Raw genomic sequence first — 25599 nt, 5'->3', positions numbered from 1 at the left:
ATTATATCTTGTGATATCATGATTTTTAGCCCTAGAAACTGACCTTATTTAATGAGTTTTGCTCAAAATCTACTTTATCTGATATCAGGATTGCAACCCCTGCTTTTTTATCATTTCCATTTGTCTGGTGTATTCTTGTCCATCCATTTATTTTTAGCCACTTTGAATTACTTCGTCTCATGTGTTTTTCTTGTATGTAGCACATAGTTGAATTTTGCTTTATAAGCCAATTTGAAACTCTTTTTATTGGGTAAGCAAGTCATTCCCATTCTTATTTATTGCAATGACTGACATGTTTGGTCTCAACATTGTCCTGTTATTATGTTTTACTGTGTGTTATGTTATAATTAGTTTCCTAGGGCTGCCATAACAAATAACCACAGACCAGGTGGCTTAAAACAACAGAAATTTATTCTCTCACAGTTCTGGAGGCTAGAAGTCCAAGGTGTTGGCAGGTCCATGACTCCTCTTGATGGCTCTAGAGAAGAATCCTCCCTTGCCTCTTCCTACCTTCTGGTGGTTGCCAGTAATCCTTGACATTCCTTGGCTTGGAGCTGTATCACTCTCATTTATGCCTCTGTCTTCCTATGGTTGTCTTCCTTCTGTGTGTCTATCTTAGTCCATTCCGGCTGCTATAACGGAATACTAGAGATTGGGTGGCTTATAAACAATGACCTTATGACCTAATCACCTCCCAAAGATCTCAACTGCAAATACCATCACAGTGGGGATTAGGTTTCAACATGTGAATTTTGGGGACCACAAACATTCAGTCTATAGCAGAGTCTGTGTCCAAATTTCCCTGTTCTTCAAAGAATACCAGTAATTGAATTAGGCCTACCCTAATCCAATATGACATCATCTTTCCTGGATTACATCTCTGAAGACCCTATTTCCAAATAAGGCTACATTTACAGGTACTGGGTGGACATAAATTTTGGGGGGACATTATTCAACCCAGTACACTGTGTTTCTTTCTCTATGTGGTATATCTTTTTTGTTCTTTTTAAATGTAATATCTTTTAACATTTACAAAGGTTTATATTTTTGTTCTATGTCTATGGTAGTATTTAGTCCTTTCATAGATCCTTAATCCCTCTTTTATTTAAACTTTTGCTATCTGGTTTGTCAGTATTTTTTATTGTGATAAAATACACACAATATAACATTTACCAACGTCACCTTTTATAAGTGTACAGTTCAGTGCTACTAGGTACATTCACATTGTTGTGCAACCATCGCTGCTGTCCATCTCCAGAACTCTTTTCATCCCGCAAAGCTGAAACTCCATAGCCATCAAACAATAACTCCTCACTCGACTCCCCCCTCAGCTCCTGGCAACCGCCATTCTACTTTCTGTCTATGAATTTGACTAGGTATTTAGGTACCTCGTGTATGTGGAACCATACAGTATCTGTCCTTTGGGGACTGGTGGCTGATGGTTTGTTAGTTTTTAATGACATCCTGTGATTTTCGCTTCTCACCTGGTCAACTATTAGGGATCTTTTTCTACTTTCCCCTCTCTCCCCTCTACTCCTCCTATTTTTAGTTGCATTATTTTCATTTTTAGTGTTTATGTGTTATTCTTCTGCCCATGTCCCTATCCTTATTTTAGTCTGAGAACTAGAATTAAATCTATGATGTTTTCCTAGTCGTCTCTTCGTTGGATGAAGCTTGTCCACTATAGATTCCTCAGGATGGGCTCACGAACATAGTATTTTCTGAGTTCATGTAGGTTGATAATCGTTTTTCAGTAGACTTGATACTTGGAGGACCATTTTGTGGAATATAAAATACTTATCTCATACTTCGTTTCCTCAAGTTTCTGGAAAATGTTCTAATCTTGCCTTGATTTCTTTGTTGTTCTTGAGAAGTATGCTGCTAGTATAACTTTCTTATCATTAAAAGACTTTTAGTCTTTTTGTCTGGAGTCTCTGAGGATTTTCTTTTCTCTGTCTTTAATGTCAAATAATTTTACTATGATATATATTGGAATTGGTTATTCTGTTCCAATTTTTCCAGGCATAGGCTAAGCTCTTTAATATGTACATTTAAATTTTCTCTTATTTCCAGAAAGTTTTCTTGGATTATGTTTTAAATATTCTGCACCATATTTTTATTTTTTCTTTTAGCCCCTTCAATTATACATATGTTGGCATTTCTTTGCTTGTTTTCCATTTCACTCTATTTAATTTGATAATTTTCCATGAAAACCAGATATTAGCTTGAGGAAGAAAAGAAGGATTGGTCACTTGTGCCTAAGTTTGAAATCGTCTTAATTATATTACCTATCTTGTTATATAAAAGTATATTTTTGGTCTGTTGTGTTTGTCTTTGGAGCTTTGGTCAATGGTTGTCATTTGATGGGAAAATAAACATCTGCAAAAATTAAATCTATTTAAATATAATAAACCTTTGGGAAATTAGGCAAGATTTGAAGCTATTCATGGGCCACGGCTTGCTCTGTAATTTATTTTACTTGTAACTGACTTTGCTGTCACTTTGGTAATGGGGAATTATTATTCTACCCCAGAAAAGGCAATCCAGGATAGAAAGAAATCCCTAAAGGATGAGAATAGGCAGGATAACACTCAGAAGAGGAAGTTCCACGATTTTCTGGATGTTGTCCTTTCTGCCCAGGTAAATCTTTCAAATTTCTGAGCCTGCTCATGTATCTAGTTAATTGTGTGAGTAGGTGGATGAGTGGGGAGGAGGGGAGACACAAGCAAAATTGATCTCCTAATTTTAACAATACTTTTGAATTGGTGGGTTTGCTCCATACAGTTTGAAGTAAAGATAGAATTCTGCAACTTTGTTACTAGAAGGAGTCAGATAAGACTAAACTTTCTACTGATTTGACAGGATTATCATAGTGACACATGGTACTTTAGGGAAGCACAGGAGAATGAGTCACAGGATAAGCTGGTAAAATCCTGAGGAGGAGGGTCAGAAAAATCTGGATAAATCGAGCAGGATGAGTGGAGGAACTCTTTGCAAGGCCTGTTTCCTTATCTAACTTTGTTCTCAGTTACACTCTGGGCCGAGTATGGCTCCTAGTATATATTTCTTGAACTGAATTAAAATTGAAACTCTCATTTGAAACCCTAATTTTTTCCCTAAAACCATTATTTTGATGGGGGCTCCAAACATCTATAAACTGGCATTGCATAGAAGTATCTCTCCTGTCCTTTCTAGGCTGAAAATGGCGACAGCTTCTCAGATACTGACCTTCGGTCCGTATCTGGAAGGGCTGAACACCATGGCAGGGGGCATTTCCTGGCTCCTCTGCCACCTGGCTCTGAGCCCTGAGCATCAGGAGAGATGCCGGGAGGAGATCAGGGGCATCCTGGGAGACGGGTCTTCCATCACCTGGTAAGTAAGATCTGCATCCCTAACCTTTACATCCTAGTTCTCCTCCTGGGATTTTGCTTTATTCTTTCCTCTTGCACCTTGGTGACCATAGTGCTTCAAGATACGTGTATGTGGAAGCAGAAGAGGCAGGCTACCATTCTGCTCTTTTTCTAGAGGGCCCCAAATTATCCCTTTGTCTTTTGCAGAAGAACTTCGCTCATCTGTAAGTTATGTATTTCATTGCTTTTCTAATCAGTGGTCTATAAAATTTCTTTCACCCATGTTCTGGTGCATTGGAAATGGGGACTTGATCCCTAGACTTGCGTTTAGAGCTTGACTGGTTGGGCTCAAGCGGGCTCCTCTTCTGAGGGACCTGAGTGAGCATCTGCATCATTTAAGCCTCATTGTGGATATTCTCTCCCGTCCCCTCCTTTACTCCTCAGGACTGGCTTTGGACTTTAAACATAGTACTCAATGATACACACTGTAGGTGAGTTTAGCAAATATGGACTGAGGACATTTTAAGTACTGTGGCCCTAGAAAAATGTTCAATATCTGGTGTGGGTCCTGCCCTCAGTGAGCTCACACTCTAGTACAGGAACCAGGCCCCGTACAGATAATTGCAGTATAAGATGGTGAGTGTGATGAGAGAGATATGTGCTGGCTCCACAGAGACTTAGAAGACAGGCATCTAACCTGACACGGGGACTCAAGGAGACTTCCTGAGAGAGCTGACATTAAGCTGCCTCTTACAGGATGAGTATGAGTAGCCAGGTGAAAACTTCAACTCCATTTTGCTAGACTTTGAGCCTATCTTGCTGTTAATGAAGCCCAGGTTATGGATTTGCCTCTCAGACATGCTATTTGCAGAGAGATCATGTGTCCCTGATATAAACTACACTCTTTACCCCAGTGAGATATTTCACATATCATTGTGCTGCTGGTCAGAGGGGCAGAAAGACAGAAGTGCTGAGGGCAATCCAGCTCCATGACTAGTGGGAAAACACCATATTTCAAATGCAAAAGTCAGCTCAGTTAGAACATTTATAAAGGATAGTTTGAATTTATAGGTATAGTAGAGATCTCGCTTTTGAGAAGGAAATAATTATCATTTCCTACCATAAATTAAAGATCTAATCATATAGCACAAAAAGCAGTGTTTATTAGACATTTTTCATTCATTCATTGAATTTGGAAACATTGTATACCACCTCCCAACATTAATTAGATATGTTAACCTTGATTAGGATGGATGTGTATACAACTCAAATATTGACCCCTCTTATTCTTGTTTGGCTTATGTGAAATGTGAAAACAATAAAGAAATCTTTGCCAGATGAGAAAAAAAAATCCAGAGCATCCATTAACTACCATTTATTGTAATGAGAGAAATGGCAACAATATTACAGAGAATAAAATACGTTTTTATTCTGTAATATGGCTTTATAGTTACATTTAATGAAATTTTCACATAGGATTCTGAGAATTTATAATTGTTTTAGACAGATAATAAAAACTGCAAAGAGCAATTTCTGGAAAACCTGGAAAATTGTTCAACGTCTCCATTTGGCTCCATGTCAGCCCATTTCTGCTTTGGGTTAAAATTCCTCTCTTCTTTTTGCGCCAGGGTTGAGATGGACAACCTTGGTTTGCTTAAATGTGTAAAGTGACAGGCTAAGCAGAATTATTATTTTTATTCTGGGTTTGAGGAGGAAAGAATCCAAAATTAAAATTTCACATTAACTAGTGGCCAAAGTCTGCATTCAAAATAAGTAATCAGAAAAGAAAATAGAAATACAATAATGCAAACAGACTGAATACAGTTAGTCATTTCATTGAACCAACCTGACCACCTAGGATGCAAATTAGAAACTTTATTCTTCTCCTGCTGGCACTTCACACCTGCAGTGTGGGGTAAGTTCTTCTCATCTCCTGGGTGTAATCTTGGGTGAATCTCATAGAGTTCCCATCTGTTTAAATCTCAAGGGTAGTCTCATTTCAGTAATTAAGCTGTCTGGTCTGGTGTCATAATAAAAACTTCAATTTCCCACCTACTGGGAACGTCTCCCCCGACCCAGCTCAGTACTTCTCTGAGTCTGGAAGCCAGTGGTGGGTGAGGGGTTGTTGTTGGCCTCTTCTTACTGACCAGCTCCTCCCCTGCCCGTAGCTGCTGTTTCTGACCCTTCTAGAAATGGCACCAGGAGGGAGAGAGGATAAGGAGAAAGGAGCTGGTACTGTTGTGATCTTGCCCTCTGAGCTTGGTGAATAGTCAATGCTTCCTTTTACTTTTGATGGAGCATCTGTGGGTTTCTTGGAGATTCCCTCAGTGGGACTTTGCAATGGTGATTTGTGGGGCAAAGGAATTCTTATCCTAGGTCAGAGTTCCTTTCAAATTGGTTCTGTAGCTCTCCCTTCTGTGGGATCATTGGCCCTCAGGACACACTAGGGAATTCCTGCCTTGCCCTGCTGCTCTCCTTACCTTCTGTCTGCTCCGAGTTGCAGCCTTTCCTATCAGTCCTATGCTGAAGCCCTCCTTTGCTTAACATGGGGAGGAACACCGCCTGCCATTCTCCACGGCACTTGGCATTCCAAAAATTCTTTTTAAAGGATTTTTTTCTCTCAAGACTCTTAAGCCTCCTTTCTTCAATCCTTATGCATTCTTTTTATTTTTTAATGTATTTTTTAGTTTATTGAGGTCATAATAGTTTATAACATTGTGAAATTTCAGTTGTATGTTATAATTTGTTAGTCACCACATATATGTGCCCCTTTACCCCTTATGCCCACCCCCCAAACCCCATCCCCTCTGGCAACCACTAATCTGTTCTCTTTGTTCATGTGTTTGTTTATCTTCCACATATGAGTGAAATCATGCAGTGTTTGTCTTTCTCTGTCTGGCTTATTTCACTTAACATTATACCCTCAAGGTCCATCCATGTTGTTGCAAATGGGACAATTTTGTCTTTTTTATGGCTGATATCCCATTGTATGTATATACCACATCTTCTTTATCCAGTCATCAGTTGATGGGCACTTGGGTTGCTTTCATGTCTTGGCTGTAGTGAATAATGCTGCAATGAACCTAGGGGTGCATAAGTCTCTTTGAATTGTTGATTTCAAGTTCTTTGGATAAATACCCAGTAGTGGGATAGGTGGGTCATATGGTATTTCTATTTTTAATTTTTTGAGAACGCTCCATACTGTTTTCCATAGTGGCTGCACCAGTTTGCATTCCCACCAGCGGTGTATGAGGGTTCCCTTTTCTCTGCATCCTCTCCAACATTTGCTGTTTCCTGTCTTGGTAATTATAGCCATTCTAACAGGTGTAAGGTGATATCTCATTGTAGTTTTGATTTGCATTTCCCTCATGATTAGTGATGTTGAACATCTTTTTATATGCCTGTTGTCCATCTGTATATCTTCTTTGGAAAAATGTCTGTTCATATCCTCTGCCCATTTTTTGATTGGATTATTTGTTGTTCTGTTGTTGAGTTGTATGAATTCTTTATATATTTTGAAGATTAACCCCTCATTGGATATATGATTTCCAAATATTTTCTCTCAATTGGTGGGTTGTCTTTTCGTTTTGTTCATGGTTTCCTTTGCCTTGCAGAAGCTCTTTAGTTTGATGAGGTCACATTTGTTTATTTTTCCTTTTGTTTCCCTTGCCGGAGTAGACATGGTATTTGAAAAGATCCTTCTAATACTAATGTCAAAGAGTGTACTGCCTATATCTTCTTCTAAGAGGTTTATGGTTTCACATCTTATCTTCAAGTCTTTAATCCATTTTGAATTAATTTTTGTGTATGGTGTAAGATAATGGTCTACTTTCATTCTTTTGCATGTGGCCGCCCAGTTTTCCCAACACCATTTATTGAAGACTTTCCTTTCTCCATTGTATGTTCTTAGCTCCTTTGTCGACGATTAGCTGTCTGCAGATGTGTGGGTTTTGTTTCTGGGCTTTCAGTTCTGTTCCATTGATCTGTATGTCTGTTTTTGTACCAGTACTATGCTGTTTTGATTGCTATAGCTTTGTAGTATATTTTGAAGTCAGGGAATGTGATGCCTCCAGCTTTGCTCTTTTTCCTCAGAATTGCTTTTCTTGGAACTCGTTGAGTTTGTTTATGATAGCTATTTTGAATTCTCTATCATTTAGGCTGTAAATTTCAGTGCCTTCAGGATTGATTTCTGGGTGCTTTTCATTTTCCTTCTGGTCTGGAGTATTAGTGCACCTCTTCATTCTATTTGATGAGGTGGATTTGTGCTTTCTCATAGTAGTGGTATCTGGTCATAGATTCCCCCTGCTGCCACTGGGGGCTGGGCAGGAGCTGTATATTCTGAGCTCACTGTGATCCCTGGCAGCTGTGCCTGTCTTTTGGAAGCTATGCTGACAGAGCCTGTCTGTGTTTGCCCACTGGCTACCGCTGCTTTACACATGTGGGCACACAGGTGTTCTCACAGGAGTCCCTTGCTCTCACTGACTGGCCAAGCTGGTGTGGCGGGGGGGGGGGGGGGGGGGCGGTGCTTTCTTTCACGTGCACGATCCCCGGGGCGGTCCCTCTCTGCACTCACTCTCTGCCCTTCTGGGCTGCTCGGCTTGGTGAATATGCCCCCGTGATTGCTTAGCCTCCTCGGTGTGGAGCTTTCCCATGGGCTGGGAGGCAACTTGGAGAGTGAAGGCATTCCTGTGGAAGACTGCCTCCTCCTCACTCTGCTCTAAGAGCCCTGTGCAGTCCTGTGCCCCAGGTTGCTGTCATTGGAGGAGGGAGAGGAGATCCCCTTACCTCCTTCCACTGCCTCCTGGAGGGTCCAGCACCTCTGCCTTCAGACATATGGCTGCGTGGATCTCTCAGACGTCTGTTGTTTTGTATGATTGTCCTTTGTTGGTTTATGAGTGTCCTTTTCATTGTACCTTAGCAGGGATAGTCTAAGGGAAGAGCTCACTCTGCCATGATGCTGACATCACTCCCAGTTTGGCTTTTTATTCCCCCAATGTTTCTCTTGATTATTTGTGTCTCAAGTGCATCCTGTATCTCCCTGGCATGTGGTAGGTGCTGATGGAATTCTTAGAATGAATCAGTGAGCATCTCAGAATTTCAGTTAATTGTATGTTGGTCTCCCTGACATGATTGTGAGTGCATGGAAGTTACACACCTGGCTTCATGAGCTTGTACAGCTCCAGATCATCTACTCTGACCCAGCCTGTACGTCTTCCACAAATGTGCTTGGAACACGTTAATAAACATGTGAGGGTACTGTTGAAATAAATTCCTAGGCCCAAGATGGATCTGCTCCTGCCCGGGGTGCCGTGTCCCATACATTGTTGATTTATAAGGTGAGCTAAAGGTTGCAAAACTGGTTTTCAGAAATCTCCTTAGTAAATCCTTACCATTAGTTTAGCACCCTCCTCACTTTATAATTAGGAGATTTGGCGCCTGTTTGGTTCCTCTTCCTTCGGGACCTCAGCTGATCCAGAGGCAGAAAGAGTCCCATTTTAATGTTCTGTTACAAAAACCAATTGCAAAATAGCTTTAACCTGAGGATGATATTTACCAGGAACAAACATCAAATAGAAAAAAATATCAGTATTTAGAAACTGGCTATGGAGTCTGAGTTCTCTTCCCTCCCTCCCTCGTCCTCACAGAGACCAGCTGGATGAGATGTCATACACCACAATGTGCATCAAGGAGTCACTCCGATTGGCCCCTCCAGTCCCATCCATTTCCAGAGAACTCAGCAAGCCCATTACCTTCCCAGATGGACGCTCCTTGCCTGCAGGTCTTTGCATTATTTTCCTAAATGTTCCTAGAGACTGTGGGATCCTGGGCACCACAGTGATGAAGACCAGCAGGTTTCTCAACTCTTGGAGGAGTCAAAAGACAATCCTAAGGATAGCTGGCTTAGGGTTGGGCCCCTATTAAAGCTCAGTGGGTAATGCCTTGGTCAGATGTGGGTTTCAGAGACTTCCCCAAAGGCACATAGCCATTTGCAGCAAAGCTATGCCCAGGACCCACATTGCCAGAATCCCAGCCCAGAGTTTCTTCCATTGTGGGATGTTTTTTCTAAGGTAATTCTTGTTTGGTTGAGTTTGAGACCCAGGTGAGACTTCATGGGAGATGAGCACCATTGTCTTTATCTAGAAGACTCAAGGGGAGTCTTTGTCTTCTTCTTCTTCATCATCATCATCATCATCATCATCATCATCATCATCATCATCATCATTATATCACCCTTATAAGTGTGCAGCACATAGTAGTTTACAGAGAGCCTTCAAACAGATTATCTCATTGTTTTTCCCCTTGGAACATGATCTTAGCAGACACCATGCAGTGCTTGCCAGTTAACAAGCACTTTAAAATACTTTTGGTGCAGCCAAAAACCCACTGGGGGACCCCAATGTGCAGATGAGCAGAGCTAGAACTCACGCAGAGATCCTGCACCCACAGCCCAGTGCTCTTCAGAACAACACAGGTTTCTGAGCAGGATGAGTGGGAGGCAGGGATCACACGAGACAGCCTTCACTCATCTGCTTCAGTATTCTATTGACTCTTGCCCTTGGAAACAAGCTCACAGGATTGCCTGTGGCAAACACCAACAGCCTGTCACTAACTGTGACTTTGTTGACAGATCCAGAGTTAATTTACCAGAATTATTTCTAGTAACCAAATAATCCTCAAATTCTCTCTCCTCTGTCTTTTTTTTTTCTCAATATCTGAACTACATGGATATTTGCCCAAATTCCTCAGCTTCCATATCTGAACAGCACCAGGAAAACCTTGTTATTGGGTCTGCATGATGGAATTACGGTTCTGTTTTATGCTGGGGACCAAACTGTCCCCAGTGGGTGCTTTATAGTCCATTAGTAGATATACAAGTAATTTCCAGAGGTAGCAGAAAACGTAAATATGGGTTACCATTTTGACATGATACCAGTAGCTCCTTAAGATAGAATCATGTATTAAACAGATCATTGCTTTGAATACTAAGGTGCCACCACGCCTCATCTTCCCATGGGTCCTTCACTGTGGGCATCAGCTACAGCACACAGAACTCTGCCAGGAGCCACCTCTTTCCCTTCAAGAAGAAAAGTCTTACTGAAGAGTGATACAACTATAGCCCACAACTCGCTCTTTCTCCTGTAATCTCTTTATTTCCTTTTTTTTTCAGGAATAAATATTGTTCTCAGTATTTGGGGTCTTCACCACAACCCTGCCATCTGGGAAAACCCAAAGGTATGACTGTCTTACATGTAAGAACTTTAAAGAACTAATGCTGTGCAATTCACTTTTTGTAGCTATGCATGGAAGTGGCCAATGAAACAAAGCAAACAGAAATAAACATAAAAACCAAAAGTGTAAGTTTTCCCCCAAAGGAAAACTCTCCTCTTCCCCCATTCCTACTTTCTCTTTGCTTTGAATGAACAGATTGGCATAATGCCCCATAACCTGCTCTAAATTGTCAGAATCTGTACAGGAGTCATTTACTTAACAAGCTCTCCCAAGTACCTACCTAGGTATCTGCGAGAGTGTAGACTCCCAATAGTAATTCGGGCAAGGAAAACTCCCTCTCCTCAATGTAACAATCAGGATTCTGGCAGGACACTGATGACACTCAAGCTGGGCAATGGGACACAGGAGAGAGACTGCTGCTGGGAAAGGCCATCAGACACGAGTTGCGGCTTCAGTAGAGCCTGCAGCCAACCTGAGGCAGCCTGGGAGGGAGGGGCCCTGGGATAAACAAGCCAACCACTCTCTCCTCCCACCCTCCAGATCGCTTGTCAATGCCTTTTATTGGCCAAACCTAACAGGAAACCATGTGGATCAGCTTCTTGGTGCCCAGAGCAGGGTGGGAAAGGGAGGAGAGAGGATCTGGAGAGGCTAACAGAAGATGTGTAGCGTACCTGAGTGCCTTGATTCAATGTTCTTGTAACTCTAAACACTCACAACGTGTACAGACATATCCTTTTACATAATCTGCTAGGGTTTAAGATCTGTTACGTGTAATGGGAAATTAGACTGCATGTCTCAGTAACAACTGATCACATAGTTGTTTTGGCTTGACTTCTAAATGGGTGCACTCTTACCTCCAATGTGGAAATAATACCACTGGCCATAGTATTTCTGCTTTCCGCCTACTTAGTCTGGGTAGCAGACTAGTCCACCGGGAGGCCACACAACGTCTGCAGGTCTAGAGTTACTCTGTCCAGTGTGGTAGCCATTAGCCACACGTGGCCACTGAGCACTTGAAACGTGCCTAGTCAGAACTGAGATGTGCTGGAAATGTGAAACACATGCTGGATTTTGAAGATGTAGTGCAAAAAGTGTGAAATGTTTCCTTAATAATTGTTTATATTGAGTATATGTTGGAATGATGATATCTTCTATTAAATAAATTCTATTATTAAAATTAATTTTACCTTTTAAAAATGTGGCTACCAGAATATTTGAAGTTACATATGTGGCTCACAGGATATTTCTGTTGATCGGTGCTAAATAGTAGTTTAAGAAATGTGTTAATGGTGTTTTGGGTATGGTGGTTGGGTTGCCCTCTCATTTCAGGTCTTTGACCCCTTGAGGTTTTCCCAAGAGAATTCTGATCAAAGACACCTCCACTCCTTCTTACCATTCTCAGCTGGACCAAGGTGAGGACAATTCAAAATTTTTAACAATACACAAAAATGTTTACTTGGGAACAGTTTTTTCCCTTTAGCCCCTCAGTTCTATAAATTCTTCCATGTAACCCCATCTTCTCACCTGACCGTGAGGTAGATCTTGGTGCCTATTTGAGCCCCTGAAAGGACCAGTTAGTTTGACAAAGGACGATCCTCTTCTCTATCACATCCTGTACAGCCAAGCCTCAGAAAGCCATCCCAAAATGCCAGCTGTTGCTCATAGGCTCAATGCAGTCCACACCCAATGCAGGAGAAACAATTCTTTTCTTTTCTTAATTTAAGCTTTATTGAGTTATAATTTATGTATAAAATTGTCAAATATTTAAAGTGTACGTTGTGGTGATTTGATGAACATATATGTTGTGAAAGGATTCTTCCCCATCTAGTTAATTAACACATCCTTCAACTCACATATTTATCTTTCTGTGCATGTATGAGAACATGTTAAGTTCTACTTTCTTAGAAAATTTCAATTATACAATACAGTGTTATCAACTACAGTCATCATGTTTTACGTTAGATCCTCACAGGAGGCACAATCTATGAGCAACTCAAAGTTGAAGCCTGCCAGCTCACATTTTTACAGGAGCAAGGAGTCCAAAGTCCAGAAGTTTCTGTGGCGTTTACTGTGAAAATGTTGCTTTCCTGTGAACATCAGACTTGTTATTCTAGTATCTTATTAAAGAGTCGGAAGAAACAGCATTTCTTCAAGTATCTCTTTCTTTCCCTGGGTGTCTGCAGGAACTGCATCGGGCAGCACTCTGCCATGGCTGAGTTAAAGGTGGCCATTGCTCTGATTCTGCTCCGCTTCAAGGTGACTCCAGACCCCACCAGGCCTTGTCTTCTTGCCCCAGGTTATCCTCAAACCCAAGAGTGGGGTCCACTTGCACCTGAAGAAGCTCCCCTAATGCTACAGCCCAGGGTGCAATGATTATATACGTTTTGTTTTAAAGTTAAATTACAGCTAATGGTCCAAGGAAATGGAGAGGCATCAAAGTGTGGTGGGAGAGCTAGGGGTAGGTGGGATGGGGGTCTCTGTGGAGCTGCACGTTATCCAAAAGCATCTGTTCTGTATGACTTTGGGAGATTTTTAGACCTTTTCTGTTTGATTCTGGCTACTATTAATGCTAGAGTCCAAGAATTTTCCCAGGTGACTTCCATCTATTTTCTGTAGTTTTTTAAAATAGTTTTTAGAATTACACAAGAGGTGAAGGTATGCCTACAGTAAGAGATTTTCAACACTAGAATAGTACGTAGAGTAAAAAGTAAAAGTCCCACTTCACATAGCCCACACCTCCCTGCTCTGACCAATCCTACTGCTTTTCCTAAAACAGAATACTTTGGTGTGCATTCTTTCAGACTTTCTCTTGTATATCTCATATGTGCATATGTATGTATGTATTCTTATAGGTGGGATCATATCTATATTGTTCTTGCTATTTTTACTTGATGAAAATATATCTCATTCCTAATCATGGCTTCATGATATTCTATAATATGGATCTAGTATAATTTATTTAACTATTTTCCTATTATTGGGTATTTAAGTTATTTGTAGTTTTAAAAACGTACTTATTGGCTATTTGTGTTTATCTTTGTTTGGTTCTCTGTGATTTGTACATCATCTACGTTTATTTTTCTATGGAGTTGTTTGTCTTTTTCTCATCGATTCATATGAATTCTTCATATATTGTGGATAATATTGCTTGTAACTTTCCTTTGTAATATTTTACCATTTTTTACTTTTTTAAAACTGTATTTATGGTGTCTGTTACCATATGGAACTTTAAAATTTTCATGAAGTAAGATATATAAACTTTTCTTTATGGTTTTTTGGGTTTTGAGTCTTTGCTAAGAAAGCCTTCATTTGAAATATTATCAAGCTATTCTACATATTTTCCTGGTGCTAACAACTGTTGTGAAGCCTGAATGGGAATTCCTCCTTTTTTTTTTTTAATGGGTTTTATTTTTTTATTTTATTTTTTAGATTCCACATATAAGTGATACCATGCAGTATTTGCCTTTCTCTGTCTGGCATATTTCACTTAGCATAATGCCCTCCAAAAATGACAAAAGATTCAACCTTTTTGTCTCAAATGACAGAATTTCCTGCTTTTCTTTTCTTTTCTTTTCTTTTCTTTTCAGGAGACTACACTAATTTATGCATGTGCAAAAAATACACGTTTTTAAATAGGAAAATAGTGCAATATTTTGTTAATGTATATTATTATACAATGTTGTAAGATATTCATCTGTATGTACTTTTGTTTTTTATTTTTATAACAATCTTTTTTTAAAAATTGAGGTAACATTGGTTTAAAGCATTATATAAATTTCAGGTGTATATCATTATATGTGGACTTCTGTGTAGATTACATCATGTTCATCACCCAAGACTAATTACAATCCATCACCACACACATGTGCCTAATCACCCCTTTTGCCCTCCTCCCACCCCGCTTCCCCTCTGGTAACCACCAATCCAATCTCTGTCTCTATGTGTTTGTTTGTTGTTTTATCTTCTATTTGTGAGTGAGATCATACGGTATTTGGCTTTTTCCCTCTGACTTATTTCGCTTAGCACAATACTCTCAAGTTCCACACGTTGTTGCAAATGGTAGGATTTCATCTTTTTTTTCTGGCTGAGTAGTATTCCATTGCATATATATACCACATCTTCTTTATCCATTCGTTTCTTGATGGGCACCTAGGTTGCTTCCAAGTCTTGGCTATTGTGAATAACGCTGCAGTGAACCGAGGGGTGCATATATCTTTATGCATTCGTGTTTTCATGTTCTTTGGATAAATACCCAGAAGTGGAATAGCTGGATTGTATGGTAGTTCTATTCTTATTTTTTTGAGGAATCTCCGTACTGTTTTCCATAGTGGCTGCACCAGTTTGCACTTCCACCAGCAGTGTATGAGAGTTCCCTTTTCTGCACATCCTCTCCAACACTTGTTATTTCTTGTCTTGTTAATTATAGCGATTATGATGGGCGTGAGGTGATATCTCATTGTAATTTTGATTTGCATTTCCCTAATAATTAGTGATGTTGAACATCTTTTCATGTGGCTGTTGGCCATGTGTATATGTTATTTGGAAAAATGTCTGTTCAGTTCTTTTGCCCATTTTTAAATTGGGTTGTTAGTTTTTTTGTTGTTGAGATGTATGAGTTCTTTATATATTTTGGATATTAATCCCTTATCAGGTATGTGGTTTGTGAATATCTTCTCCCAGTTGTTAGGTTGTCTTTTCGTTTTGTTGACGGTTTCCTTTGCTGTGCGGAAGCTTTTTAGTTTGATGTAGTCCCGTTTGTTTATTTTTTCTATTATTTCCCATGCCTGGTCAGACACATTATTTGAAAATATGCTGCTAAGACTGATGTTGAAGAGTGTACTGCCTATGTTTTCTTATAGAAGTTTTATGGTTTCAGTTCTTACATTCAAGTCTTTAATCCATGTTGAGTTAATTTTTGCATAGGGTGAGAGATAATGGTCTACTTTCATTCTTTTTCATATGGCTGTGCAGTTTTCCCGACACCATTTATTGAAGAGACTGTCCTTTCTCCATTATATGTTCTTGGCTCCCATGTTGAAAATGAGCTGTCCATAGATGTGTGGATTTATTTCTGGGCTCTTGATTCTGTTCCATTGATCTGTGTGTTTGTTTTTGTGCCAGCACCACGCTGTTTTGACTACTAGCTTTGTAGTATATTTTGAAATCAGAGAGTGTGATACCTCCAGCTTTGTTCTTTTTTCTCAGGATTGCTTTGGCTATTGGGAGTCTTTTGTTGTTCCATATAAATTTTAGGATTCCTTGTTCTATTTTTGTGAAAAATGTCATTGGAACTTTGATAGGGATTGCATCGAATCTGTAGATTGCTTTAGGAAGTTGGACATTTTAAGTATGTTAATTCTCCCAATCCAAGAGCACAGAATATCTTTCCATTTCTTTGTGTCTTCTTCAATTTCTTTCAGCACTGTTTTTTAGTTTTCCATGTACATGTCTTTCACCTCTTTGGTTAAATTTATTCCTAGGTATTTTATTCTTTTTTTTTGCAATTGTAAGTGGGATTGTATCCTTAATTTCTCTTTCTACTACTTTGTTGTTAGTGTGTAGAAAGACAGCTGATTTTTGTATGTTGATTTTGTATCCTGCAACTTTACTGTGTTCATTTATTCATTCTAAAAGTTTTTTGGTGGATTCTGTAGGGTTTTCTATATATATAAAATCGTGTCATCTGCAAATAGTGATAGTTTCACTTCTTCAGTTCCAATTTGGATCCCTTTTATTTCTTTTTCTTGCCTGATTGCTCTGGCTAGGACTTCCAATACTATCTGAATGGGAATTTCTTAATGATTTTGGGATTCATCACTCATTTTGTGTTTAAGTGCTACTCCCTGTCAGATTCTGTGACAAGCATTAGGATTCAGTGGATTGATAGACACGGTCCCTGCTCTCCTGGAGCTTGTGTTCTAAAGTGAAAGATGGGTGAGAAACAGATAATTACGTGTTGTCTTAAGTGCCATGAAGGAAATGAGTGGTCTGAGATAGAGTGTAGTCCAGGGGAACTTACTTTAGATTGGGGTGTCTAGAAAATCCTCTTTAAGAAGGTGACATGTAAGTTGAGACCTGAAAGATCATGATGGAAGTGATAAATAAATGAAAAGCAATAGGATACATTGAAGTATATTAGGAAGCCATTTGTTTTAAAACTAACTTAGCCTGACCTTGTTTTTTCAAAAGGGCCTGATGTGGCCTGTTGAGCATGGATTGTACATCTGCTTTAAATATTTACTATGTCCCCAAGACAAGAATGATGCCCTTAAAGATAGGGATGTTAACTTCCCTGATATTGGCATCTCTTTAAGGATATGCATCTTTCCCTAAACTAAAGGTTAATTACCCACCTGGTATGCTCACCTTGTGATCACCGACCTGCAGTGTTCACTGGTCTGCTGTGCCCACGAAGCATCTCATGACAATTGTAAAAGAGACATTCCTGTCATGTGTGATGTATGCTCTTTGTTCCAAGATGGTATATAACCGCTCTGTACACCCCACTTCTTTGGTGCCCTTCCTTCCTTGGGGAAGGAATGCCCTGGGCTAGTCCTCAGATCTGGCTCATAATAAACTCATCCCAATTTTGATTTATCGATTGATTATGGATTATGTGCATCAACATTTTTTGGCATAGTTGTGGCAGGATTTCGGAGAAACCCACTGGCGACCACCTGGAATCTACACTGAACTGGTGTTTGATACCAATAGGGGCCCACTGAGCCCCCCCAGATCACTGCATTCTTCAGGTGACCCCAGTGAGTTCTCCTGAAACCTGGACCTCCTTATTTTACATCGATGGTCCAGAGTTTTTATGAGCTGTTTCAAGCCTAAAGACTAGGTGTCTTAAGGGGGTACTGGTACATAACCTAGGTAAAAGGAACCTGGGGGGGAATTCCTAGGAAAGAGAAACCTAAGGGGAATTTCCTAGGCCAGGGGATCCTAAGGGGAACTTTGTTTTTTTTTTTTTTTTTGTGAGGAAGATCAGCTCTGAGCTAACATCTATTGCCAATCCTCCTCCTTTTTTTTCCCCCCAAAGCCCCAGTAGATAGTTGTCTGTCATAGTTGCACATCCTTCTAGTTGCTGTATGTGGGACGCGGCCTCAGCATGGCTGGAGAAGCGGTGCATCGGTGCGCGCTGGGGTCCGAACCAGGGCCGCCAGTAGCGGAGCGCGTGCACTTAACCGCTAAGCCGCGAGGCCGGCCCACAGATTGAATGTGGCCGGCTGACCTTTTTTTTTTTTTTTAATAATTTTATTTTGTTTATTTACTTTTCCCCCCAAAGCCCCAGTAGATAGTTGTACGTCATAGCTGCACATCCTTCTAGTTGCTGTATGTGGGATGCGGCCTCAGCATGGCTGGAGAAGCGGTGCATCAGTGGGCGCCCAGGATCTGAACCCGGGCCGCCAGTAGCGGAGCTCGCGCACTTAACCGCTAAGCCACAGGGCCGGCCCCGGTTGACCTTTTTTAATTGGCTTTAAAATTGGAAAGAATTGCATTTATAAAGTCTAAACAAAATGCTTGATAGAGAAATGAGAGTCTGAGCTTGTTCAGCTCCCAAGAGAAGGGAAATCAGCTCCTCCCGGCCGAAAGGTGTTCTCAGGTGACTGAGAACCTCATGGGAGTGTCAGAGGATCAATCCTCACAATGAGTAGCGGTCCCATAGAGAACTCCACTATCATTCATGTTAATTAATTAAAGGCTCATCCGGGGAAGTGCATAGGAGGGTTGGCCACCCACATGCTCTGAACTCCCACAGTAGTTTTAGACTGCCAGCAGGAGAAACCGAGGTATGTAAGAGAGTGTTTACAACCTTTGTTTAGGGAGTAACACTCACAAGCAGCACATTTCTGACTCACTACACTGTCCCTAGAAATTTTTCAGACTACCCTAGAAATTGTTCAGACTTTATAGTAAAACTAAACTAGAAGAAAAATGGGAAATTGAGCTTCTAAAAGTTGACCAGTTCCTGAACGGGCAGCCTCCCTCTAGAACTCTGGCTGGCTTCATGCTGAAACTTGCAAGTGAAACTTGCAGAATAGCGATAGCTGTAAATGGCCGACAAGATAACCCGGGATAACATTACTGTGACCACTGTGGGGCTCCTTTTTAAGAGCCAGGCAATAGAAAAATTTTTGGAGTTGAGCTTGCTACCTTCCAGCATAATTGCTCAAACTAAAGGTTCCAGAAGCTGTAAATATTTACAAAGAACAGAAAAAAAAAAAATCTGGGGCTGGCCCAGTGGCATAGTGGTTAAGTTCACACACTCTGCTTCATCCACCTGGGGTTTGTGGGTTCGGATCCTGAGTGCAGACCTGTGCACCGCTTATCATGGCAGGCATCCCACATATAAAGTAGAGGAAGATGGGCACGGATCTTAGCCCAGGGCCAGTCTTCCTCAGCAAAAAGAGGAGGATTGGCAACAGATGTTAGCTCAGAGCTAATCTTCCTCACCAAAAAAAAAAAACAAAACCCAAAAACTTACCAAGCTTGTTTCATGTCCTGACGGCTTGGCTTAATAATTGTCAGGTTGGGGTCCCAAAACACAGTCAGACAAAATATGGTTGCACCCCATTTTGCAGTCAGAGACGGTCGGACAGAAATGTGGGTTGCACTGCCTTCATAGCTAAGGGTCCTACCAAACTGCTGCCAGCCCCAGGGGAATTACATTGGCTGTTAGAAGGAACGTTCTGATTAGATAAGATCATTTAAAAAGTGCACTTAAAAGCAAAAACTTCAAAATTCCGAAATAACCTTATCAAAATTTTGTTGCAAAAAGCTAATAGAAAATTAAGTTATAAAAGGTACCTAAAGGAAGATATGTTAGGCTATGACTTTACAGACACCCCCATAATCTACTCTCAGAGTTAAGGAGACTCTGAGAGATTTTCTGGGAAACTGCTACATTGAAGATTACTGAACTGTTCAATACTACCGGGCAGTTACTGTTTGTCCCTGCTAACCTGACAAGGCACTTGAAAGGATTTAGAACTTATGATCAGAAATTCAGTCAAACTGGAATCTGATATTCAGAGCCTGATAGGAATTTTCTTTCCAGGCCCTTCTTCCCTAAGTTAAAATAAAACTAAACACCCAGAGAGAAAGAAGCAAATTAGGGATGATGTAGTTGGACAGGTAGATCAACCTGTAATGTCATTTGTTACAAGCCAAATTTCTGAGAAATTAAGAGCAACTATCCTTAAAAAAAAATCCTTGTAAGACTGGAAAAGCAGCTCTAGAGGCAGTTCACATTCCACTCAATTCCTTTATCTCAGAAAGACTTATCACCTCACCTCTCCAGGAACTGTCCTCTAGCCCATCACCAATTCCTAAGACTGAAGGGAAAATAAAAGGAAAAATGGAAAGAAAAATGGCCATAACAGTGCCCTCACCAAAAATCTAACATCTTGAGTGTCTTCTCCACAAATATTAGTGGAAAAAGCTTAAAACAAAATTTGGATTCATAACTAGGGAGCCTTGTATTACTGCACCTGATTCATGGCAGTAATTTTTTATTTTGAGGAAGATTGGCCCTGAGCTAGCTTCTGTTGCCAATCTTCCTCTTTCTTTTTCCTTTATTCTTCCCAAAGCCCCCAGTACATAGTTGTATATCCTAGCTGTAGGTCCTTCTAGTTCTTCTATGTGGGACGCTGCCTCAGCATGGCTTGAAAAGTAGTGAGTAGGTCTGTGCCCAGGATCTGAACCAGTGAACCCTAGGCCGCCAAAGCAGAATGTGCAAACTTAACCACTGCACCACTGGGCTGGCCCCTCATGGCAGTAACTTTAAACAAAAGCTGTGAAGTCTCTATGTATGTATGTCTATGTGTGTTATATGTGTGTAATATCTTACCTTTGGATGATATAGTTTCTAAAGAGCTTTATTTAATTGGCTTAAAGTAAGCGCTTACATAAAGTATTTCTAAATGTAATAGCAACTAACCCAAATGTTTTTCAAGTTAACATAATAAAATTAATCTTTGGTAAATGAAAGCTTATTTAAGATTGCTGGTTTGATTAAGATAGGCATATCCTCAGAGTTATCAGCATTGGATAAAATACAGACATGCAGCCTTTATTCTACATTTATAGGTCAAATAAGCTGATGTTACCTCTATTACAAAACTGGTTAGCAAAAAAAAACTTAAAATGATAGCTGATTTTGCCTAACGTCTCATGAAATTTTGTAGGCAATCTAAATAATTATTGGGAACAAGTAACTAAATAGATGTGAAAAAGATAAGAGTGTTGGATGAACTTTTTAAACAATAGTTATGTGTTATGGTGTATGTAATTAAAATAATTTCAAAACCTTTTGGTAACTTGAAACCTTAGAGTTTTGCTGATTGAATTAAATAATAAAATTTATCAAGTATTTAAGTTGTTTCTATGTAAGATAAAATATTAGATGTTAATTACTAAAATACTGAAATTTATCTACTTTTGGCTTCTTATTGCAGAGAAACCAAAAATGTTTTGGTCTATTAGTAAACACGTCTTGTATTTTGTTAAAATTGTACTATGAAGTGGCATGTTTCTGGAAATTATAAAACGTATTTATAAATTTGCCAACCCACAGAATACTAATGTAAAAGACAGTTTATAATTGCTTACTTCTTAATTTTCACTAAAAATTAAGGTCTGTAAGGGGTAAAAATTCTAATTAGTATATGTGATTAAAGCTACTAAAAATTAATAAGGAAAACATCTTCCTATTCAAGGAAAGATGTATGTTTTCAGTAAAAAAGGTATAAAAATGGATATATTTTTGTTTTGTTAAAAAAGATTAATTTGTCCTAAAGTACGAGGAAGGAAAGAAGGCATGAGATGAATTCTAAATATAAAAAGAAAGTTATAAAAGCATTGTGGAAAAAGAACCCTGAAGAAAGAATTTTGTACATGTTCAAGTTGGCTAAGATTAAAATAAATTTAATTAAGTAAATAAGTTTTAATATCAGAAGTAAGCTGGTACAAAAATTAGAATTTTGTTTTCTCTTTCTTAAAAGGATAATTTTCCTGGACTTTCAGTCTGCTTTTGATAAAGAGATTATAAAAGGTTTTCTTTACTTTTGAGTGAGTCTCACTATGGTTAAATGGATAACTAAGCTTTGTTTCACAGCAACCCTTGTTTCATGGCAGCACAAGATCAGCAACCCCTTTATCTTGTTTGACCAAGTGTTTTAAAATCTTTTGATATTTTTGACAAGCTTCCCAGAATTTATATCCTAAATGAAGTGTTTTTTTGGACTTAAAAAAAATTTCTCTGAGAATTTTCAGAGGGCCCAGGGGCTTCTCAAAGAAATTCATTCTCTCTCCCTATAAAGAGGGAGATACTAAACTAATTAGGATTACTTGGTATGCTAAATTACATGGGAAGCATTGTCAAGTAAAGTGATGATAAACCTTTTTAGGTTATATTGCATAGGTAAATATTATTCACTATCTTAACCCTGCTACCTTGCTTCCAGCACTACAAGAGGAAAAGACCATGACTGTGTTCTATTATCTAATTTGGTTTACAGATGAGTCTTAAATGATAACCAAGGACGTTATCAAGCTGGATCTTCTGTCCAGCCTCCAGAATGCCCGCTACTTTCTATTAACTCTGCTAACCCAGTAAAAGATTTCCTTGTATAGGCTCAAGAAATCACCATGGAAGAAGAGAGACAAAGGTGACAACAAAAGGGGGAAAGCAATACTTTTGGAAACTTTCTCCCACAGTGGCTCATAAAGCCTATACTCATTGTGGTATATGCCCAACATGTAATCTAGGGAAACTATTTCATGAATCATAAGACCACTTTCCCCTTCCTAAGGGACCCTTTGAGGTATGGCAATTGGACTTTGTTCACATGCCACCATGTCAAGGATAAACATATCTTGTAATGATCTGTATATTCTCACATTGGGTTGAGGCCTTTCCTTGCAGAAGAGCCATGGCTTTAGGTGAATTATTACTGGAAAGGATAATTCCTGGTTGAGAAATTCTCGCCAAGTTACACAGTGACTGGGGAACTCATTTCACCAGACAATTAAATCTATTTGTGACATTTGGCCAATAATGCAACATTTTAACTAATGGCACAAGCAAAACTCAATTGGCAAAGCTTTCAGAAGCATTTAATCTCTCATGGCCAAAAGGTCTTCTGCCAGTGCTCCTCAATCTTAGATCTACGCCCTTTGGTAAACGTCGACTGTCCTCTTTTGAGATAATAACTGGGTGGCTGTGCAATTAGGTGAAGGAATGTACGAACCAACTTTGCTTAAAGGAGATATCTTAATTATTGTCAAGATCTCATTGAGACACTTAAAAAAAAAATGAGAGGTTGGTAGCTGATTCTTTTTACAGTGAGCTCCTGGGAGATGAAGACCTTTAGAATCATGGACTTCAACCTGGAGACTTTGTTTATTAGAAAAGACACCAGATAAAAGACTCTTTGTAGCCCTGTGGGAAAGGACCATAGCAGGTACTTTTAACCAGCTCATGAACTGCAGAATCAAAAGGCATAAACTCATAGATTCACATTTCTTGTTTTTTAAAAAGAGCCTTTTCCACCTGAGTGGGTTCAGTTCCTATTTCTGATACCCGACTTCAACTGACCAATGCAAATATCTCCAAGCCAGGATGAGAAGAAGACGGCATCTGTTGTAGACAGCTGTCCTAAGACTTTGGCCCAGGCCTGTATTCCCAACCTTATATCTCTCCATTTAAACCTTTGTAATGGTTAAACTATATACCTATTTTATAATTGTTCCACTTAAGGTTTTCAGAATACTATCATACTTAAAGAAAGTGATTGATTTGGAACAGACTGGTCTCGAAGGCTAGGCATTTATTGGGTGGCTCCTAATGGAACTCAGTGGTTATGGGGAACAAATCTTTGGCCTTAGCTACTGCCTGGATGGCTAAAATACTGCACCCTGAACTTCCCTTGGATGCAGGGAAGGGTTAACACTGAACTAACACCTGTTGTCAATCTTCCTTTCTTTAAGGACAGATGGGCTCACTCAGTGTTCCACTGGTATGGCCACGGAGTGGCTATATTTGTTCCTTCTTTGGGGCTAGAGGATGTCATGTCACATATAGAAGCCCTGACTAAATTTACTCAACAAGCCCTTAACAGTAGTCAAGTAGGAATAGCCTTATTAAGCATTAAAATGTCTTTAATGAAAAAGGCTGTCCTTCAAAATAGAATGGGCTTAGATATTTTAATTGCATCCCAAGGTGGTACACGTACAGTCATTCAAACTGAATGCTGTGTTTTTATGCCTCATGAGTCTTCCGGTGTGTCATCTCTGCTAAAGCACATGAAAAAGCAAGTGAATGTCTTAAGTGATCCTACACCCAGACTTGATTTGTTTGCTTGGCCCCCTTCAGTTATTGGTTCCCTTTTTTGATCTGGATTGTAACTGTAAACAATGTGAGCATAAGGAGTCATGGAAAAGCGCATGTAGAATGTTTGTGCAACAACCTAAAATTATATAACCTACGAAATATTTCCTCTGTTAATATATACTTCTATGCTTGTCTGACTGTTTCCCCCAAATGTGGATAACTGGGCAAATAAATGAGATATAAGCCTAGCACCGAGGGACATGATGGACCCAGGGCAGGCAGCAACCATGCTGGCACTGAGAGACAATATTTTGATTGTCGATGCTTTCTATTGAAGGATTGTATCTCAAAATGGGGAAAATGATAAATAAATGAAAAACAATAGGATACATTGGAGTATATTAGGAAGCCATTTGGTTTAAAAGTAATTCAGCCTGACCTTGTTTTTTCAAAAGGGCCTGATATGGCCTGTTGAACATGCATTGTACATCTGCTTTAAATATTTACTGTGTCCCAAAGACAAAAATGGTGCCCTTAAAGATAGTGGTGTAACTTCACTGATATCAGTATTTCTTTAAGGATAAGCATCTCTCCCTGTAATTACTGACCTGCTGTGCTCACCTTGTGACCACTGACCTGCTGTGTTCACTGATCTTCTGTGCCCATGAAGCATCTCCTGACAGTTGTAAAAGGGACATTCACATAATGTGTGATGTATGCTCTTTGTTCCAAGATGGTATATAACCACTCAGTACGCCCTACTTCTTTGGTGGCCTTCCTTCCTTGGGAAAGGAAGGCCCAAGGCTAGTCCTCGTGTCTGGCTCATAATAAACCCCAATTTTGATTTACAGATTGATTATGGATTATTTGTCTCAACAGAAGCTACCCCTGCTTTTTCTCCTATGCCTCCTAGCAGCAAAATTATGGCAAATAGCTGGACAACTTAAATCCCTGAAACAAATAGGGAAATGTATTGTCCCTGCCAAGTAAAAGCAAACTGATCTTGACTATCTGGATGGATAGGAAATGAACAGAAAGCACTGGTCACATCACTAACAGCCTAGTGTAACAAAAAGAATCTCAAATAGAGGAGCTTAAACAAGATAACAATGTCTTTCTCTCTCACATGAAAGTCTTGAGGAGGTAGGTGGTCCAGAGCTAGTAGGGTAGTTTGCTCTACAAGGTCATCAGGCATCCAGGCTCCTTCAAGCTTGTTCTCCATCTTCAACACATGGCTTTCAGTTAATGATCTAAGATAGCTGCTAGCTCCTGTCACCACATCTGCTTTTGAGCAAGTGGGAGGAGATAAAAGGGAATGGGAAGTCATGCACCTTTCCTTTTGAGGTATTTGCTGGAAGTTGTACACATCATTTCTGCTCACAGCTCTGCCAAAAGCCTAGTCACAAAAACCTAATCCCTTTTTTAGTTGAAAGGGAGACTGGGAGAAGTAGTCTTTAGCTGGCCACCATGTGCTCAGCTAAAATTTCTGTTTCTTCAGGGGCAGAATCTTGGTTGCTTTACTGGATAGTGCCTGAATGTAGCATGGCCAGCTTCCAGGCCCCTGATCCTGCCCTGCTCTGCCCACATTCCACAACTTGAGCCATCTCCCTCCACTTTGCACATACCCAGGCCTAGGCACCAGCTGGAGGCAGCGGGTATTACTCTGAAGCAAGTCTATCTCAT

At 39.8% G+C, this 25599-nt stretch overlaps 1 protein-coding gene across 1 annotated transcript in view; it reads left to right on the top strand.

The window, feature by feature from the left end:
* LOC131412594 (cytochrome P450 4X1-like) overlaps window positions 1-12943 on the top strand; it is a 35293-nt gene extending 22350 nt beyond the window's left edge. Inside the window, 8 exon segments of the mRNA XM_058552334.1 lie at window positions 2534-2640; window positions 3196-3236; window positions 3238-3372; window positions 8996-9129; window positions 10519-10583; window positions 11910-11992; window positions 12764-12859; window positions 12861-12943. Of these exon segments, the coding sequence (XP_058408317.1) occupies window positions 2534-2640; window positions 3196-3236; window positions 3238-3372; window positions 8996-9129; window positions 10519-10583; window positions 11910-11992; window positions 12764-12859; window positions 12861-12930 (731 nt within the window). The 3' untranslated portion in view covers window positions 12931-12943.
* The last annotated feature ends 12656 nt before the right edge of the window (window positions 12944-25599 follow it).

The sequence above is a fragment of the Diceros bicornis genome, chromosome 13, assembly GCF_020826845.1.
Source record: "Diceros bicornis minor isolate mBicDic1 chromosome 13, mDicBic1.mat.cur, whole genome shotgun sequence".
NCBI lineage: Eukaryota > Metazoa > Chordata > Mammalia > Perissodactyla > Rhinocerotidae > Diceros > Diceros bicornis.
The sequence above is the reverse complement of the archived record's forward strand: the minus strand, read 5'-3'. Positions and strand labels throughout refer to the sequence as shown.